At 38.0% G+C, this 20695-nt stretch overlaps 1 protein-coding gene across 4 annotated transcripts in view; it reads left to right on the top strand.

Moving 5' to 3' along the window:
* The window catches only part of MTFR1 (mitochondrial fission regulator 1), a 53197-nt gene that overhangs the window by 20644 nt on the left and 11858 nt on the right, over window positions 1-20695 (top strand). For all 4 annotated transcript variants that reach the window (XM_070631577.1, XM_070631579.1, XM_070631578.1 and 1 more), the window contains one exon: window positions 8510-8625. In XM_070631577.1, coding sequence (XP_070487678.1) covers window positions 8510-8625 — 116 coding nt within the window. The remainder of the gene's footprint in view (window positions 1-8509; window positions 8626-20695) is intronic.

Genomic DNA, 20695 nt, shown 5'->3' with positions numbered 1-20695 from the left:
CTCATAAATCACTCATCCTGGTAGATAAAGGTAAAAATCTGTTCCTGGGGCTGGCCCCATGGCTGAGTGGTTAAAGTTCTGTTTGCTCTGCTTCAGCAGGCTGGGTTAACAGGTTTGGATACTGGTGCAGACCTACTCCACTCGTCAGCCATGCTGTGGAGGCATACCACATAGGACATAGAAGAAGATTGGCATGGATGTTAGCTCAGGGCTAATCTTCCTCAAGCAAAAAAAAAAAGAGGAAGATTGGCAGTGGATGTTAGCTCAGGGCAAATCTTCCACACTGAAAAAAAAAGAAAGAAGTTTGTTCCTAAGTAAGTGGTAGAAATTAATGTTTGCTCAGGTTGACTAACAAGGTTGTTCATTGTTGTGCTCATAATCCTGCTTGCAGATTGACTGGGAAAACCTTTGTGCATCAATCTAGAAACCAACAGATTAGAGTTTTGTTTTTGTCTATTTATCTAGCTACCTAACCTGGTTGCAGGAGAAGTTGCTTCAGCATTTGTGTTCATGCAGCTAGAGACATGTAAAAGGCCATGGAGATAATCTAGCATTTTCTGGTAGCAACCCAAATCTGCCTTGACAGTCAATGGGCCAAAGTACTAGAGCCAAGTACATTTCCTTGGAAGGATTCTCTTTCTCAGTTTTATCACTCATTTAAAAGGGTATGAGTGGAATAAGATATTAGATTTACTACAGGAACTGCATTCGAAAAGATACAGATTAACATAAGGAGAGGAGTAAGGTAAGAGAAATATTGGTGACCTACTTGAGAATGTAGTGGAAGACAGAAGACATTTGTTTATAGTGAGATTTTTACTTCCAGGCAGTTTTGTAGCATACTGAGTCTTTTCAGATTCAATATCAATATTAAAATCAGTATGTTGTCTCCTACTTAGATATTTTAAATCTGCTACTATTCCTCTGTATCTTCTATTTTTTACTACATCTATCAGAAATATAAAAAATGTAGTCTTCAAAAAATATAAAGGATGGAGTTTATTTAGGGTAATAAAATTGAAAGTGCATTTTTGCTATTTTTATATCTCATTTGGGGATTTGATTGATACGCAGTGTATTTGGACTGACTAGGAGTCCAACGTGGGTAAATACTTGTATAGAAAGTCTGGAACCACAGGTGAACCCAGGGAGGGTCAACACCATTATAGGCCCATGTTCAGGAGACAAAAATTGAAATGGCTTAACCTTGAGAATAGGGCATTTATGGGTCAATTCAGAAGCAGGAGTTAGGTAGTCAAAACCAGTCCCTCCGTTGTCCTGGGTGATTTGTGTCCTTGGAGGACCCACCTGAAACTTAGCCTCATATTTTCTTTATTTCCTTTACTCCTGTTGACTCTCACTTCCATTCCTTTTCCAGCACCCACACTTCTGGCAACACCTCAACTCTGTCACCCTCAAAACAGCTTCACCTCTGAAATCTTAAGCCTTATATGTTCCTTCCAGATCACACTATCTTTCACTCTCATCAGCTGACCCATATATCTATGGACAAGTAAGACTCTTACATAAATGATAGGTGAAACGGGCATGTTACTTTACATTGGGAGGGTTAGACAAGATAACCCGTGTGAAGCCATGAGCCCCGAGTGTGATAACTGGTACATAATTAGTGCACAATAAACATGTGCTAATGGTGGTGATTTTGTTGTTATTGCCACCTTACAGTTGAATAGCACATTAGCTTACTTGGTTCTCTAATTCAACTCCTTGACTTTACAAATTGAATTTCTGTATATTTCTGACCTTATAAGGTCACAAGTCAGAACAGAGAGCAACTCATTTATTTACACCTTCATCCAGTTAATGGCACAATGACTGTTGGGCTGGGAATAAAATGAGGTAATAAATGTAAGCAAGCATATAGCAGCACTCAGTGTTTCTTTGCTGTGTGCTTTGAAGAAGACCTGCCTATACCCTTGCAGGCTTCATTGGCTTTCCCTGAACTTCAATTCGTGAGTGCTAGAAATGAGTTAGCTGTTTTACACTCAAAAACAGGATCCGTAGACCCTTCACATTTACTTTAATTAAGAAAAATAAACTTCCCCTGGCCCTTTTACACCTTTCAGGTGTGTACATTTCAAGCTTGAGTCACAACTACACACTTCCGGCCATAAGCATTTTGTATATTTGGATATTGTAGCCCCTTTGGAGGTGGAACCCAGTTTAAGACAAAGTGGGAGAATAGGTCCTCCTTTTTTTCCTAGTTTTTTCTCTAGATTCATGAAACCAAAAGAAAATTCAGATCATGGAGGAACTTGCAAAAGCAGTGAGCTCTGGGAGATTGGGAGGAATGGGGTGCAGAGGTTTTGATTTGCAGTGGTTCTCAACACTGGTTGAATATTTAAATCACCAGGAGAGGGGCCAGCCCCGTGGCCAAGTGGTTAAGTTCATGTGCTCCGCTTTGGCAGCCCAGGGTTTCCCTGGTTTGGGTCCTGGGCGTGGACATGGCACCGCTCTTCAGGCCATGCTGAGGCGGCGTCCCACATGCCACAACTAGAAGGACCCACAACTAAAAAATACACAACTACGTACTTGGGGCTTTGGGGAGAAAAAAGAAAAATAAAATCTTTAAGTAAATCACCAGGAGCTTTAAAAAATAAAATATCCATGCTCAGGCCCCATCCTCCAAGGTAGTTTTATATGCCCACCTTCCTTGCACAAACACTCAGGGAGCTTTTAAAGAATATAGGTCCCATTCAAGGCTTACTAAATCTGAATTTCATACATTTGGTTTTTAAAACCTCTTCAGGAGCTTTTTATGCAGCCAAGATCGAAGGCTTCAGGCACAGATTGTGTTTTAGTATTTTGCTAAAGAAAGTTTTCTTTAAAGCAGTATCATAGTTATCTATTGGCAATTATGAAAGTAATCATTAAAGCACTTTTGGGATGCATTTTTATAAATTTTAAATTGTATAAGTTAAAGAAAAACAGAATGTAAGTGAAGCTTATTGGGGTAGTAAACAGTACACTTAAAAAAACTTAAGGCAAAAGAAAAGAAAAAGCTACCGTGAGTACTGCAGATAAGGGTGAGTGGGACTTGGCAGTGTGGTGTGGTAGTTTGAATCCCAGCCCTGTAACTGACAGGCCCCTGCGTAATTTAACCTGGAGTACCTTTTCCCCCGTGGTAACAATGCCCCACGCTGTTTTCTCGGATTGCTAGGAGTGGTTGTTGGAATTGGTGGTTGGAGGGAATGTTCTGTAACCCAACAAGTAATGAATGAGGCTTTCACTAAAGTTCACACACCGTGACTAAATTTGGAAGTAAAACAGCCACCTTCACAGCCCATCTTTATTTAGCAAATATATTTGAAATCCATACATTGTGCACACCCAGCTGCGCAGTGCACATAGCAGTGAACCAGACGTGCTCAGTACTCTTACTAGGATATGATTCCATTTGTTCTAAATGCCTTGAAGGAAAAAGTAGTATAGCAGCGGGGAGGATAACAGTGGTGGTCCGGGAAGGCTTCTTTGGGTGAATGCAGTTAAGGGTTAGAAAGAGCCAGGCCTGCAAAGAACCCGGGAGAGGGATGGAGGTGGGGGGAGTGTTGTGGCAGGGAGAACAGTATGTGTGGAAAATGTAAGGCAAGAGAGCAGTTATTGTTTAGGGAACTGAGAGAAGGCCAGTCAGCCAGGAGGAAGTGAGATAGGAAACTTAGTGTAGGATAGTGGTCACTGAGGTCTGAGCCATCTGAAGGTAAGTACCTGGATTAATATTAAAAATCATTGTTAAACTTAACACTTTTCCAGTTACTGTTTGATAATGTGGAATATGCTAGCACGTGATCTTATGCTGTACGGGATGTCCATTTCCTGGTATTTTTAGCTGTAAAATGGCTGTTAAGGATAACTGAATTCAGATATGAGTATTATGTTTTATAAATTTGGTACCATGGCATAGTCATTTGAAGCCTAACTGTGTAAATAACAAATGTTTGTGACATTTTATTTATTCTCAGTAATTGGCCTCTTTAAGACTTGTTTCTGGGGCCAGCCCAGTGGTGCAGTGATTGAGTATGCACGCTCTGCTTCGGCGGCCTGGGGTTTACAAGTTCAGATCCTGGGTGTGGACCTATGCACCACTTGTCAGGCCATGCTATGGCAGGCGTCCCACATATAAAGTGGAGGAAGATGGGCACGGATGTTAGCTCAGGGCCAGTCTTCCTCAGCAAAAAGAGGAGGATTGGTGGCAGATGTTAGCTCAGGGCTAATCTTCCTCAAAAAAAAAAAATTTATAAAAAAGTAAGTATATAAAAAGGAAAATTAAAAAAAAAGACTTGTTTGTCCATGTGGATACTGTTACTTACTTCTAGGTTATTTTGAGAGATGCACATTTCCCTCCCTCTTGTCTCTCTTGTCCCTTTCCTTCTCCCTTTTCCCTCCTAACCCTCTCTCCCCTCCCCCATTCTAGGTGCATCATGAATAGAAAGCATTAATAAATGCTCAATTTTTAAAAAGTGACCACTATACTCCAAAACATTAGTGACTGAGTCTCAGCTAGGATATTTAATTGAGTTTTCATCCTTCAGACTAGTGTTCTCCACACAGGTATACCTCTTGGCTTCTTGGTGTGACTCTATGTCACTATATTAAAATACAGAATTTCTCCTTTCAGTTTTTCTTACTATGGTAGAAATTGGTAGAAAAAGAGGAATAATTGAATTTATAAGCAAAACTAGAGATGATTGGGGCTGGCCCCGTGGCCGAGTGGTTAAGTTTGCACACTCCACTGCAGGTGGCCCAGTGTTTCGTTGGTTTGGATCCTGGGCACGGACATGGCACTGCTCATCAAGCCATGCTGAGGCAACGTCCCACATGCCACAACTAGAAGGACCCACAACAAAGAATATGCAACTATGTACCAGGGGGCTTTGGGGAGAGAAAGAAAAAAATAAAATCTTTAAAAAATTAAAAATTAAAAATTAAAAAAAAAACTAGAGATGATTATTCTACTGTGTTGCTCTTAAGAGTACGTATTTTGCATTTGGCTATAAACAAATAGTGGTAAAATACACTGGGTCTATTTACTGTTACACCCTTTTTGACAAGAAACTGAGAGAATCCTAGTTCCTAGAACCAGTGTGTTTATTTTATGAAAAGTCACTTGAGGACAAAGTTAGTTCTTCTAATATTTATTTCATTCTAAGTATTTCAACTTTTGTACAAGCTTTGTATTTTTCTTTTATGCATTTTTATTAAGGGAATCAATTTCCTTACTATAGTTTTACATTATCAGAATATTTTAAATTATCTAAAGTTACTTTAGTAAAATTCTTGAAATATATTGAATTTTGAATAGATTGTATCAAATGTTGAATTGAACTTCTTAAAATAGTAAAAATACAATGCTGCTATTGAAGTTTTGCTCTGAATGAAATGTTTTTCATACTTTCTGAAAGGAATTTCAGTAAGCACTGATTTTAAATTTAAATTTTATAATGCCCTTGATTTTGGGGGAAAAAAACCCTTCTATTCCCTTCACTGTTTTTTGTTTTTGTTTTTTCCTACTAACAATAGCTGTGGTAGGACAGGACGTTGCTGGAACCTTCAGTAAGTTGGCCTTTTCTCTTTCAAACTTGCCATCAGTCAGTCATCCATGCATGTCAGTAGTGGCGTCTACATTGTACTTCCAAAAATTCCATACCGTCAGTCTCCTGCCTGCACTGGCTTCACCATAACTGGAACTTGACTCCGTGAATTGTGCTTCTCATTCGTGCTTAGGCTACTCAGTGCTTATTTCAGCAACAAATGAAAAGCCCTTTTAAAAAAAGATTAGTATTACTATTTTTTCAGTTTTATTTTGTCTTTTGAATGAATTTGGTTTCCCCAGGGACTTTGTTAGCCTTCTTTTTTAGTGGCACAAATCACTGTTACCATGTAGGTAGGTGACTTAAATATTAACACTACTTTTTTTTGTGGAGCAGGATGTCAGTTAGGAATGATACAGATATTATCAATTCTGAAACTGGTTCTTGATAGTACCATTAGCATTTTCACCTGTTTGAGCACATGTTATAGACATGGTGTTTTTTCAGTGATTAAATATAGTCAGTGCTTAGTAAGACTGCAAACTAAGTCCATGGAATAATTTGTTTTGTTGTTTTTTAAGTTTGTGCAAAAAGCAACATCTCATTTTTATTATGTGAAATATTTCAGATGTAAAATTGAGAAATATTGTTTCATCTTTAATTATGTTATACAATACTCTGAAAAGCTGCCACAAAATAGATCAACTTTTATATTTTTGAGAATTTCTTCTTAGAAAAGTATCGTTTTGCTTCCTTTTATAAACAAATATCTGGGAGGAAAACAGCAGTTTTTGAAACTTTTATGGGAAAGTAAGGTCTTGAGGTCAAAACTAGATTTTATTTGTCTTAACTGTACCTAACTTCTTACCAACTAGTAACTGTATTGGAACAAAATTGTATTTTCTAAACAAAGAGTTATAATCGGATTGATCTTTATGAGCTAGCACCTTAGGAAAGCACCATTCAGGTTTTGATTTTATCATCTCTCACTTGTACAAAACAGTTCATTAAATACTATATCTTCTGGGAGCTTCCACAAGGCTTGAGGACCTTCTTGTTCAAGCATCTCCACATAAGCCTAGAATCTCCCCATTATTATAGTGTTAGAGGAACGTTAATAGACCATTCTGTTTTCAATAACGGATGGAACAGAACATTACTAGATTCCTCAGTCTCTTGAGATCAGATGTGATGCCCAGTTCAGTTATGTTATTTCAGTTGTATAAAATACCCATTTACTGAATATCTGTGTGTTTATTGACTTTTTTGGGTAAATTTCTGAAATACATAAGGGAGTACAAAAATCTTCTTTTTGATTTTTCTTTGATCATATCCCTCAACAGTGTACTTGCTAAAGCTTATACTTTTTTCTTCTGACCACAATTATTCCACATACTTTAAAACATTGGTATTTTGAAATCCTTTTCCTCTTAATTCCATTATTAGTTTGTTTTTGTTTTTGGCCAGGATTAGGTTTTTAAATTTCTACTCTTTTAATACCACTTGTTTTCTCTCTTGCCTGTAAGCCTATCCTCCCCAAAAGCCAAAATTTAAGGCGTTTTAAATATTTGATGTTCTTATTATGTTATTGTTAAAATGTCAGTTTTCTGGGGCCTGCCGGTGGCGCAGCGGTTAAGTGCACACGTTCCGCTTTGGTGACCTGGGGTTCGCCAGTTCAGATCCTGGATGCGGACATGGCACCACTTGGCAAGCCATGCTGTGGCAGGCGTCCCACATATAAAAGTAGAGGAAGATGGGCACGGATGTTAGCTCAGGGCCAGTCTTCCTCAGCAAAAAAGAGGAGGATTGGCAGCAGATGTTAGCTCAGCGTTAATCTTCCTCAAAAAAAAAAAAGTCAGTTTTCTGATCCTTCTTTATTAAGTTGATAATGTTAGGTAATTATGATATCAGAATGGGTACACATACCAGTAGCCAGTATGTTTAGTTAACATTTTATTCATAATATTAAAGATATTTTAAATTTTTAACTATATTAGTATTATGAGTTTGCATGGTATATTTTACATTTGAGGGGGAAGCATTATTTAAGCGTAGCTTCCAAAAGCTTGATCTGGCACTGATAGTGGCAAGAAGGTTCCAACAAAGCCTGGGTTACAGTAGAACCTTTCTGATAAGTAAGTAAATCTCTTTGGCCTTTTAAACTTTTTGCTTCAATTAGATAGTCTACATTTTCTTTTTTATTTAAACCTCCAACTTTTAGGAAGTAGTATATTAATCTGATAACTTTAGTTTTAAATTATTATTCATTGGCCACCTGGCTTGTGAGGCATTATACTTAGAACAAGACTTTAGTTTAAGTTTCCATTTTTTTCAAGGTAAATTTCAGAACTTGGATGCTTTTTCTCTGTTGTATTTATTTCAGAATATTCTGTTGTTTCATCTGTGTGTTCAAGGTTAGCTAGAGAATTCTGTTCTACTGCTATTTATATTTTTTGCTCTTTAATATAGTTAATACTTTTATTTAAAAATCAAGAGATTTAAGGATTTTTTAAAAATGTGTTTTCAACATTATAACAACATATCTGTATAATATCCATTTAAAAATATTACAGATTTAGCATAAATTGGTCACTAGCTTGTTCTTGTACTTTTTTTTTTCCCACTAAATCTCATCGTAAAAAATTGGTTACTAATGCTTAAATTCTAAAATTTTCTTAATACTTTAGGATGGGCAGAGTTTTTTTTTTTAGACCAATCTCATTTGACCTGTAAAATAAAAGTTGAGTCCAGTTAAATTATAATTCAGAGATTGTTATACACTATTAGGTAACAGTATGACATAACTAATGGTCTCTTTTGAGGGGACTTTCGATGGAAATGTTAGAAACTGCCCATGTGTTTGTAAAAACAGAGTTGATGATTTTCCTTTAGGTGGTTAAAAAGTTTTCTTCTAACAGTTTGATGCCAGATGAAGAACTTTCTGTGTTTGTAACTTATAGCTTACCAGCCCTCCAACAGAATGGAGCCCCAGCTACCCAGGAGAGGGTGCAGTGGCATCTTTTGCTGATGTTGGATGGGTAGCCAAAGAAGAAGGAGAGTGTTCGACAAGACAAAGGTTGGTCTGGAAGTTATCAGAGTGAGAAGCAGTATTAAAATAAGATGATACATTTGTAATATTTCCTTTTAATAGTCTAATTTGAATCTCTAGTAACCCAGTTATTTTTCTTGGGTAATCTTCGTTGCTGTTCATTTTTAAAACTCAGCTAGTTATTTATAAAGTTCCTAGAGACATGTAACTGTGTCCTAAGTCCTTATGAATTACAGAATTCCCTGCTCTTTATAAGTTTACATTCTAATGTGAGGGACCAGAAAGAACTATCATAAATATGCCTAGGTAAGTAAAGTAATTATCATGGTCTTACTGGGGCAGAGGAATCAGTGTGGGTCATATTAGGGAATTTGTGTAATCATCAGAGAATGTTTCCTTAAAATTGTGACTCCAGATGAATTTTCGTTCAAAGGAAACAATGTGTAAAAATTAGAGAGGTACTTCCATTTATTTGAAAGAAAATGAATAAATTGTTGACCAAACTTCAATCTAAAAATAGGAAATCAATCTAAATAGGAAATCAGTAATATTGATACGGTAAAGTCTACTTAGTAAATTCAGAAGGCCACTGTGGGGTAAGAGAGGTGTAGCAAGGCTTCTCAGAGGAGAGGATGCTAGAGCTGACGTGATGAGGGCCAGTAGAAGCCAATCAAACAGGAAGGCTGTATTCCAGGAGAAGTGAACAATGTGGCAAGTTTAGGGAACTCCAAACGGCTCAGTGAGCCTAGAGCGTAGCGGAGAAGGGTAAGCTATAGAAGATGAACATGGAAAGTAGGTCGAGGGTTAAAGTTCATACATGTTAGGCTAAGACATGTAAACTTTTTCATGAAAGCAGTGTGGAGCCATGAAAGAAATTTAAGCACATGGTCATATTATCAAATTTGTATTTTAGTAAAATTTCCCTGTACACAGTATGAAGAATAGAAGGGGGCCAGGCCAGGAAATAGGCCAAATAAGAGATGATTAGAATTTGACTAACTTAAAAAACCAACAAAAGACAGAGAGAAGAGGGACTCAAGAGATACTAAGAAGAATTGAAAAGACTTAGACACTTTTTAGATACTGAGGTTAAGAAAGGAAGAGTCTAGGATACCTCCCAGGTTTCTGGCTGAGATAATTATGGGAATGATGGAACAATAATAGGAATATAGGAAAACAGATTTTTTTTCTTTTGGTGGGTGGGAATACGAGGAGATAGTCCAGTCTGGAAGATGTTGTGTTTGAATTTCCTGTGGGACCCTGACATTGCTCTAGAAATGGTTTATATAGTTAGATATTGATAAAGAATGCTTGCCCTCAAACATATAGATAGAATGGCTGATAATCAGATTGCTCAAGGAGCATATGTAAGACATAAAGAGCGTTTGTATCCTGGATAAAGGCATTTGGGAGAGAATCAGGGAAAAAAAGAGAGAGAGAAAGAGGAACCCCCGCCCACACCCCGCTAAAGGAGCAGCTCTAGAGGCAGAAGGAGAAGCAGCAGAGGGTGTTGTCATGGAAACAAAGGAAGCAGAGTTTCATGGAAGGGGGAGTAAACTAGTCATCACTGTCAAATACTTAGAGGCTAGGTAAATCAAAAAACTAGCAAGTTTCAATTTTGTGTTGCAGTTGAAAGATTGTCGTTGACTATTAGCAGAAGTAATTTCATTTAAGTGGTATTAGCTGGATAAAATAAGAATCAAGTAATCCAAGAGTAAAGAAGGAATTTGATTTGAATGACAAGTAGAAGTGAGGACATAGTAATAGATGTACACAGACCAGATTAGCAGGTAAAGAGTCTTTCTTTTTTTTTTTGAGTCTTTCTTTTTTAAGATGTTTTATTTTTTTAATTAAACATTTCTTTTCCAAATAGACCATCAGTTTGTCTGATTAGTTTTTTAGAAAATTATTGAGGTCATATTGGCTTATAACGGTGTGTAAATTTCAAGTGTGCATTATGCTATAGCAGTTTCTGTATAGACTGCAATGTGTTCACTACCAATAGTCTGGTTTTTCGTCACCGTATATTTGTGCGTGCCCCTTTATCCCTTTTGCCCTCCCCCAACCACCTTCCCCTCTGGTAACCACTAATCTGTTCTCTTTATCCATATGTTTGTTTGGATAAATACCCAGTAGTGGGATAGCTGGATCATATGGTGTTTGTATTTTTAATTTTTTGAGAAATCTCCATACTGTTTTCCATAGTGGCTACACCAGTTTGCATTCCCACCAGCAGTGTGTGAGGGTTTCCTTTTCTTTACTTCCTCTCCAACATGAGTTATTTCTTGTCTTGTTAATTATGGCCATTCTGATGGGTGTAAGGTGAAATCTCATTGTAGTTTTGATGTGCATTTCTCTAATAATTTGTGATGTTGGCTGTCTTTTCATGTGCCTGTTGTCCATCTGCATATGTTCTTTGGAAAAATGTCTGTTCATATCATCTGCCCATTTTTTTGATCAGATTGGTTTTTTGAGTTGTGTGAGTTCTTTATATATTTTGGAAATTAACACCTTTTCAGATGTATGATTTGCAAATATTTTCTCCCAGTTGGTGAGTTGTCTTTTTGTTTTGTTTCTGGTTTCCTTTGCTTTGCAGAAGGTTTTTAGTCTGATGAAGTCCCATTTGTTTACTTTTTCCTTTGTTTCCCTTGCCCAAGTGTACGTGGTATTCAAAAAGATCCTTCTAAGACCGATGTACTGCCTGTATTTTCTTCTAGGAGTTTTATGGTTTCTCATCTTTCATTCAAATTTTTAATCCATTTTGAGTTAATTTTTGTGAATGGTGAAAGATAATGGTCTACTTTCATTCTTTTGCGTATGGCTGTCCAATTTTCCCAGCACCATTTATTAAAGAGACTTTCTTTTCTCCATTGTATGTTCTTAGCTCCTTTGTCAAAGACTAGCTGTCCTGTCCTTAGGTGTGTGGTTTTATTTCAGGGCTTTTGATTCTGTTCCATTGATCTGTTTGTCTGTTTTTGTTCCAGTACCATGCTGTTTTGATCACTATAGCTTTGTAGTATGTTTTGAAGTCAGGGATTATGATGCCTCTAGCTTTGTTCTTTTTTCTCAGGATTGCTTTGGCTATTCTGGGTTTTTTATTGCCCCATATGAATTTTAGGATTCTTTGTTCTATTTCTGTGAAGAATGTCATTGGGATTCTGATTGGGTTTGCACTGAACCTGTAGATTGCTTTAGGTAGTATGGACATTTTAACTAAATTTATTCTTCCAATTCTTGAGCACAGAATATCTTTACATTTCTTTATGTCTTCTTCCATTTCTTTCAATAATGTCTTATAGTTTTCAGTGAATAGGTCTTTCACCTCCTTGGTTAAATTTATTCTTAGGTATTTTATTCTTTTTGTTGCAATTGTAAATGGGACTATATTCTAGCTTTTCTTTCTGCCAGTTGGTTATTAGTGTATGGGAATACAACTGATTTTTGTCTGGTGATTTTGTACCCTGCAACTTTGCTGTAGTTGTTGATTATTTCTGATAGTTTTCTGGTGGATTCTTTAGAGTTTTCTATGTATAGAATCATGTCATCTGCAAAAAGTGAGAGTTTTACTTCTTCCTTTCCAGTTTGGATCCCTTTTATTTCTTTTTCTTGCCTAATTGCTCTGGCCAAAACTTCCAGTACTATATTGAATAAGAGGGGTGAGAGCAGGCACCCTTGTCTTGTTCCTCTTCTCAGAGGGATGGCTTTCAGTTTTTCCCCATTGAGTATGATGTTGGCTGTGGGTTTTTCATATATGGCCTTTATTATGTTGAGGTACTTTCCTTCTATACTCATTTTATTGAGAGTTTTTTTTATCATAAATGGATGTTGAATCTTGTCAAATGTTTTCTCCTCATCTGTTGAGGTGATCATGTAGTTTTTATTCCACGTTTTGTTAATGTGGTGTATCATGTTGATTGATTTGCAGATGTTGAACCATCCCTGCATCCCTGGAATAAATCCCACTTGATCATGGTGTATGGCCCTTTTAATGTATTGTTGTTTTCAATTTGCTAATATTTTGTTGAGGATTCTTCCATCTATGTTCATCAGTGATAGTGGCCTGTAATTTTCCTTTTTTGTGTTGTCCTTGTCTGGCTTTGGTCTCAGGGGAACGAGTTAGGCAACATCCTTTCTTCTTCACTATTTTAGAATAGTTTGAGAAGCATAGATATTAAATCTTGTTTGAATGTTTGGTAGAATTCACCAGAGAAGCCAGATGGTCCTGGACTTTTGTTTTTTGGGTTTTCGATTACTGTTTTCTCTTTACTTGTGATTGGTCTATTCAGATTCTCTGTTTCTTCTTGATTCAATTTTGGGAGGTTGAATGAGTCTAAGAATCTATCCATTTCTTCTAGGTTATCCAATTTCTTGGCACATGGCTTCTCATGGTATTCTCTTGAAACCCTTTGTATTCCTGTGGTATCTGTTTTAATTTCCCCTCTTTTATTTCTAATTTTATTTATTTGAGTCTTCTTTCTTTTTTTTCTTAATGAGTCTGGCTAAGGGTTTGTCACTTTTGTTTGTCCTGTCAAAGAACCAGCTCTTAGTTTCATTGATCCTTTCTACTGTTTTTTTAGTCTCTATTTCATTTATTTCTGCTCTGATTTCTCTTATTTCCCTCCTCCTGACTTTGGGCTTTGTTTGTTCTTCTTTTTCTAGTCCTTTAGGTGTAGTTTAGGATTACTTATTTGAGATATCTCTTGTTTGTTGAGGTAGGCCTGTATTGCTATAAATTTCCCTCTTAGTACTGCTTTTGCTGCATCCCATAAGAGTTGGTATGTTGTATTTTCATTTTCATCTGGCTCCAGGTATTTTTTGATTTCTTCATTGATCCAGTGGCTGTTCAGTAGCATGTTGTTTAGTCTCCACATAGTTGTGACTTTCTCAGGGTTCTTTTTGTAGTTGATTTCTAGTTTTGTAGCATTGTGGTCAGAAAAGATGCTTGATTTAAGTCTTCTTAAATTTATTGAGGCTTGCCTTGTTTCCCAGCATATGCCCTATCTTTGTGAATGTTCCATGTGCACTTGAGAAGAATCTATATTGTGCTGTTTTTGGGTGGAATGTTCTATATATATCTATTAAGTCCACCTGATCCAGTGTTTCATGTAAGGCTACTGTTTCCTTGTTGTCTCTGTCTGGATGATCTGTCCATTGAGGTAAGTGGGGTGCTGAGGTTCTATCCATTGAGGTTCTTGTGTTGCTGTCAATTTCTCTCTTTAGGTCTTTTAGTAGTTGCTTTATGCACTTTGGTGCTTCTGTGTTATGTGCATATATATTAATAAGTGTTGTGTCTTCTTGGTGGAATGTCACTTTTATCATTACACAATACTCATCTTTGTCTCTCATTATCTTTTTGGTCTTGAAGTCTGCTTTGTCTGATACAAGTAGGGCTACACTCGCTTTCTTTTGCGTGTCATTTACTTGATGTATCATCTTCCATCCCTTCACTCTGTGCATATGTTTGTCTTTAGAGCTGAGATTTGTTTCCTGGAGGCAGGATATTATTGGGTCTTGTTTTTTAATCCATCCAGCCACTCTATGTCTTTTGATTGGTGAATTCACTCCATTTACATTTAGAGTGATTATTGATATGTGGGTGCTTAATACTGCATTTTATCTCTTGTTTTCTGGTTGTTCTGTATTCCCATTGTTTCTTTTCCCTTATATTTCTGACTACCATTTCAGTTTGGTGGTTTTCTGTGATGGTTTTCTCAGTTATTTTTAATTTATGATTTGTGATTCTGCTCTGATTTTTTGTTTAGTGGTTACCATGAGGTTTGTATAAAAGATCTCATAGATGAGATAGTTCATTTTCTGATAGCCTCTTGTCTCCATTAGCCTAAGCAGGTTCCATCCCTTTCCTCTTTCTCTTCTGTGTTTTTGTTGTCATAAATTATTCTTTTTTGTATTGTGAGTTTGTGACTAAGCTGAATTGTTTAAAGTTATTTTTGAGGCTTTCTTTCCCTTTATCTTTTATGTTATAATTGTTTGCTAACCTATTGTGATAGAGAGCTGCAATTTTCTGATTTTGTCCATCTGTTTATCTCTTTGCTCAAGGCTTTGTAAACCTTTTGCCTTTTTGTCTCAGGTAGGAGGGCTCCCTTTCATTTCTTGTAAGGCAGGACTAATGGCGATGAACTCCCTCACTTTTTGTTTATCTGGGAGTGCTTTTATTTCTCCATCATATCTGAAGGATAATTTTGCTGGATAGAGTATTCTTGGCTGATACTTTTTGTCTTTCAGTATTTTGAATATTTCATTCCATTCTCTCCTAGCCTGTAAGTTTCTGCTGAGAAATCCCTTGAAAGCCTGATGGTGGTTCCTTTGTAGGTTATTTTCCTCTCTTGCTGCCCTTAATATTTTTTCTTTGTCATTGACCTTTGACAGTTTTACTACTCTATGCCTTGGAGAAGTTCTTTTTGCATTGATGCAATTAGGAGTTCTACTGGCTTCATGTGTTTGTATGTTCGGTTTCTTCCCCAGCTTCGAGTTCTCAGCTATTATTTCTTTGAACAAGCTCTCTGCTCTTTTCTCCCTCTAGGATATCTATTCTTTATGTTCGTTTTCCTAATTTAGTCTGATATCTCTTAAAGAATTTCTTCATTTTTAAAAAATCTTTGTTCTGTCCCCTCCTCCACCTGAAGCATTTCTATTTTCAAGGTCACTAATTCTCTACTTTTACTCCATAATGTCTACTCTATTTTTTATGCTTCCTACATTATTTTTTTATCTCATTGATTGTGCTCTTCATATTCAGAATTTCTGTTTGGTGTTTTTTTAGAGCTTCAATCTCTTTGGTGAAGTATTCCTTCTATTCATTAATTTTATTCCTGTGCTCATTGAACCGTCTTTCTGAGTTTTCTTGTAACTTGTTGAATTTTTTTATGACAGCTATTTTGAATTCTCTGTCAGTTAGATTGTAGTCTTCTGTGACTTCAGGTTTGGTTTCTGGAGAGCTTTCATTTTCCTTCTGTTCTGCAGTGTTCAGTGTTCTAAGTTCTTAGTGGTGTTTGATGAATTGATCCTCTGCCGGCACATTTGTAGTAGTAATTACCTTTTCTTATTTGAGTACCGCTTTGTTTATTTTGGTTCTGGCCACGTGGGTCTTGTGTTCCTCTATTGGCTCTCTGTGGCCTTGGATGCGGCTGTCCTGTGCACCACCTTTGTTGCTGTTCCTGGGTTGTTTTGGTGTGCTGGTTGCACTGCTACCAAGGGTGCTGTGTTCACAAGTGTCACTGTCACTGGTGGGGACCAGGGCACCCAGGGACTTGTATACAGCTCCCACTGCCAGTGGAGCTGGTGTTGGGGTTGCCACCCCTGGGGGCTGGGTCAGCAGTTCAGCTATGGTTCTTATTGCCTCTGGTCGCAGATTCCCCCGTCACCGTTGTGGTGTGCACGGGGGCTATTTTTTCTGTTCCTGCCTTGTCTGCTCATAGCTGTGTCAGTTGGCTGCTCTGTGTTTTCATGGGCTAGACTCCAGCCAGTCAGTGGGGTGCCTTTGCATGGGCTGAGCGGCCACCACTTGCAGGGAACGTTGTGCAGATGGAACCACCACAGCATGGTGGGCACTCCTGAAGGCCAGGCTACCACCACTCTGCAAGCATTCACACAGTGGCTGGGTTGGCCCTGCCTCCACTTGCAGTTGCACTGGCTGCTGTGTGAGTATCCGCATCCTGGATCGCTGCTTCCAGGGACAAGGAAGGGGCCACTCCCCTAGATCCACTGCTTCCAGGGGTCCAGTCCATCTGCCTTCTGATGTATGGATGGATGCTGCATGGATCTCTCCGACGTCCTGTTGTGCTGTGAATCTTCTGTTGGTTAATGGATGTGTATTTAGTTGTAACTTAGAGGGGAGAGACAACTCACTGTGCCATGGTGTTGATGTCATTCTTCTAATTAAACTTTTTATTTTGAGATTATTGTAAATTATTCACATGTAGTTTTAAGAAAGAATACAGAAACATTCCCTGTACCTTTTACGCAGTTTTCTCCAATGGTAACATCCTGCAAAACTATGGTACTTGATCACAACCAGGATATTGACACTGATACAGTCAAGAGGGAGAACATTTCCATACCATAAGGATCCCTTATGCTGCCTTTTTATGGCCACACTCACTTCCTTTCCATCTCCAACCCCTCCTCAATCAATGGTAACCACTTATCTGTTCTCCATTTTCACAATTTAGTCATTTCAAGAATGTTATATAAATTGAATCATACAATAAGCAACCTTTTGGGACTGGCTTTTTTCACTAAGTATCATTTTCTGGGGATTTGTTCAGGTTGTTATGTATATCAGTAACTCATTCCTTTTTAGTACTGGGTAGTATTCCTTGGTGTGGATGGACCACAGTTTGTTTAACCATCCACCAGTTGATGGGCATCTGGATTGATTTCAGTTTTTAGCTATTATGAATAAAGTTGCTACAAACATTTATGTACAGGATTTTGAACAAACGTAAGTTTTCATTTCTCGGAAATAAATGCCCATGAGTGCAGTTCTTGGATCATTTGTGTCATAAGGTAGTTGCATGTTTAGTTTTTAAGAAGTTGGCAAACTATTTTCCAGAGTGGCTGTACCATTTTACATTCCCACCAGCAATGTATGGCTAATCCAGCTTCTCTGCATCCTCACCAATGTTTGGTGGTGTTATTCTTTCTTTTTCCTTTTTTGCCATCCTAATAGGTGTGTATGATAACTCATTGTGGTTTCAATGTATGTTCCCTTAATGGCTAATGATGTTAAACATCTTTTCATGTGCTTATTTGCCATCTTTATATCCTTTTGGGCAAAATGTCTCTTTGTGTCTTTACCCATTTTCTAATTGGGTTTTTTCCTGAGAATTTTTAATATATTCTAGACAGGGGTCCTTGTCAGATATGTGGTTTGTAAACATTTTCTCCTACATAAAGTAAGACAAGTAAAAACTTGTCTTTTCTTCTATTTAATAAGGTCTTTCATGGGGTAAAAGTTTTTAATTCCGATAAAATCCAATTTATTGATTTTTCCTTTCATGAATCGTGCTTTTGGTGTCAGTATAAGAACTCAGTGCCTAGTGTTACATCCTGTGGATTTTCTTGTGTGTTTTTTTAAGTTTATAGTTTAATATTTTACATTTAAGTCTGTGATTCTTTGTCTGGTTTTGGTGTCAGGGTAATACCAGCGGAACATGGGAACTTAACTGCTGCACCACCAGGCTAGCCTCTGAAAATTCTTGATTTCCCCAATGTTGAAGGATATGTTTGCTGGGTATAAGGTTATGAGTTTATAGTTCTTTTCTTTTAGCACTTGAGAAACGTGCCAGTTTCTTCAAGCCTCCGTGAGGTGAGACATCCTCTGTTATTCCTATATTTTTTCCACTCTAGGTAAGGTGTTCTTTCTCTCTAGCTGCTTTATAAATTTCTTCTTTGTCTTTAGTTTTCAGAAGTCTGAGTAAGATGTTTCTTGGTATAGATTTTGTTGGGTTTATTATGTTTTTGGTTCACTCAGTTTCTTGAATCTTTAGGTTTATGTCTTTTGTCGTTATTTCTGTAAATATTTTCTTTAAGTAAGTTTTCTGCCATTATTTCTTTGAGTGCTTTTTGAGCTTTGCCCCCGTTCTCCTGTCCTTCTGGGGCCCTGATGACACAAATATTAGGTCTTCTGTTATGGTCATGCACATACCTGAGACTCTGTTCATTTTTTTCCTGGTCTGTTTGCTTTTTGTTTTTCAGATTTGATAATTTCTTTTGTTCTGTCTCCAAATTCACTGATTCTTTCCTCTGTCTTCTCCATTCTGCTTTTGATCCTATCTGCTGTGTTATTTCAGTTATTTTACTTTTCAGCTGTGAAATTTTCATTTGGTTCTCCTTTATATCTTGTTTCTTTGCTGAGACTCTGTTTTTTCATTTGTTTCAAGAGTGCTGGTAATTGCTCATTGAGGCCTTTTTGTCATAGCTGCCTTAAACTCTGTCAGATAATTAAACATCTCTGTCATCTCAGCTGGCATCTGTTGATTGTCTTTTTTCATTCAATTTGTGTTCTTTCTGACTCCCGGTTTGAGGAGTGATTTTTTTTTTTTTTTAAAGATTTTATTTTTCCTTTTTCTTCCCAAAGCCCCCCAGTACATAGTTATATATTCTTCGTTGTGGGTCCTTCTAGCTGTGGCATGTGGGACGCTGCCCCAGTGTGGTTTGATGAGCAGTGCCATGTCCGCGCCCAGGATTCGAACCAACGAAACACTGGGCCGCCTGCAGCGGAACGCGCGAACTTAACCACTCGGCCACGGGGTCAGCCCCTTGAGGAGTGATTTTTGATTGAAACCTAGATATTTTGGGTATATGGAACTCTGGATCTTATTTAAACCTCTCCTTTTAGCTGCCTTCACTGACAGCTCTCTGGTGGGGAAGAGCAGGTGCCACCGTGTACTGCTGTGTGGGAGCAGAAGTCCAGTTTCCCACTTGGCTTTCATCCACCCCTGAGGGTGGTGCTCCTTATTACTGCTGGGTGGGCTGGGAGCTCCTCCCTGAGGGGCAGCCTGTGACACCATCCCAGTGGCTAGGGGAGGGGTGCCACATTACTGCTGGATGCGGTGTAATTCCAGGCTCCCACGCTGTCTCCACATTTCCACAGGGAAATGGCGTGTCTTGTGAAGTCTCTGCCTCCTCTAACACTGTCCTGCAGGGTTTGAGGCACTTCACTGCAGCCTAGCAAGGATGGAAGTTGGCCTTTGCTGCATGGTGGAGGTGGGGCCACAGTATCTGCTGTGGTGTTTGGCTGGAGTAGAGCAGTTATTTTACATAAGTTCTGTATCTTGGGAGGCTTCCCCCTTTCTTGGTCCTTTAGCTGAGAAAGCAGGCTTTTGTTGGGGCTTTTTTTTTCCTGCATCCATTGGCATTTCTGGGTTACCTGTTACTCCAGCCCCTGGTCTGGGATATATGAGGCGAAAGGAAAACCAGGGAACTCACTCTTGTGTCTTTTTTTCTTTAGCTCCCAAGATCCCAGCCAGTCTGCCTTCTCTGTACCTTTCAAAGTCTTGTTATATTTGTTTTCTGTAAAATGTCAAGGGTTTTTAGTTGTAGTCAGGAGGAAAAATAGGGATAAGTGCATCTGTTCCATCTTCCTGGAAAGAGAAAGGCTTTTAACATACATGTCGTGTTTGCACTGGGTATAGCATTATGGGGTAGCTATTATGGTGATTGTGATTATAGAGGAATTGAGTTGGCGTAATGGATCTGGATAATGGATTTTGTCAATGATGTTGAAAATAATTGGCTAAAGGGTCTTTGAAAAGGTGCCTGGAAGTACTCTAGGTAAAGATAATCTGAACTTGAACGAACTGAGAAGGAAACAGAGGAGACCCAGTTGGATTTGAGTGGTGCTCTAGAGGGGGAAGTTGACAGACAGGTAGTGAAGTGCCCCCAGAATTCCAAAGTTAGTGACAGGTTAGTGACATGGCTCACGTGATTAGAAAAATTGGGCAGACTTTCTCTTTTGCAATGTGTTGCTGTATTGCTCACATCGATTGTGACAAATTGTAGATGTACGTAAAACTAGGTGTCTGGGAAGGGCATTCTCAGAGTTACTTCCTGTGGCTGATATCCTGATAAACAGGCTGACGCATCTGTCTGACCATCTCCGCATGGAAGGGAGCTTTGAGGAAGCACTCTTTTATCAGTCTCACATAACAAAGCGTATTGTAGCTTGATGAGGGAGCAAATTTGCCATCTGTTTTAAACAGTAAGACACAATAGGATCATGGACTTTTACTTTGTCTTGACAATTATTGAATACTAGTACTCTTACCAGGCAAGTTGAGTCTTTCTTCCTCTGTCACTTTGATATTAATTGCATTTATATGGGAATTTTTTATAACTTAAATTTATAACAACTTGTAACTATAACAAATCTTAAAAACATAATATGAAAAGAGTACATTCAAGGCTTACATATTGCCGTTTGAGTGTTTCTCTGCCTCTCACATTTGTATTTGTATGAAAGCCAGAGCTATTCAAGATATTTGTTTCTTATTTCTCCCTTGAAATTTATGTTGATGACACTTCTGTAACAATTAGTTACAATGTCACAGTATTATATCTCTGGGAACATAGCATA

Source organism: Equus przewalskii, chromosome 8, assembly GCF_037783145.1.
Source record: "Equus przewalskii isolate Varuska chromosome 8, EquPr2, whole genome shotgun sequence".
Taxonomy (NCBI): Eukaryota; Metazoa; Chordata; class Mammalia; order Perissodactyla; family Equidae; genus Equus; species Equus przewalskii.
Note: the sequence above shows the minus strand (reverse complement) of the source record. Positions and strands in the feature narration are given on the sequence as shown.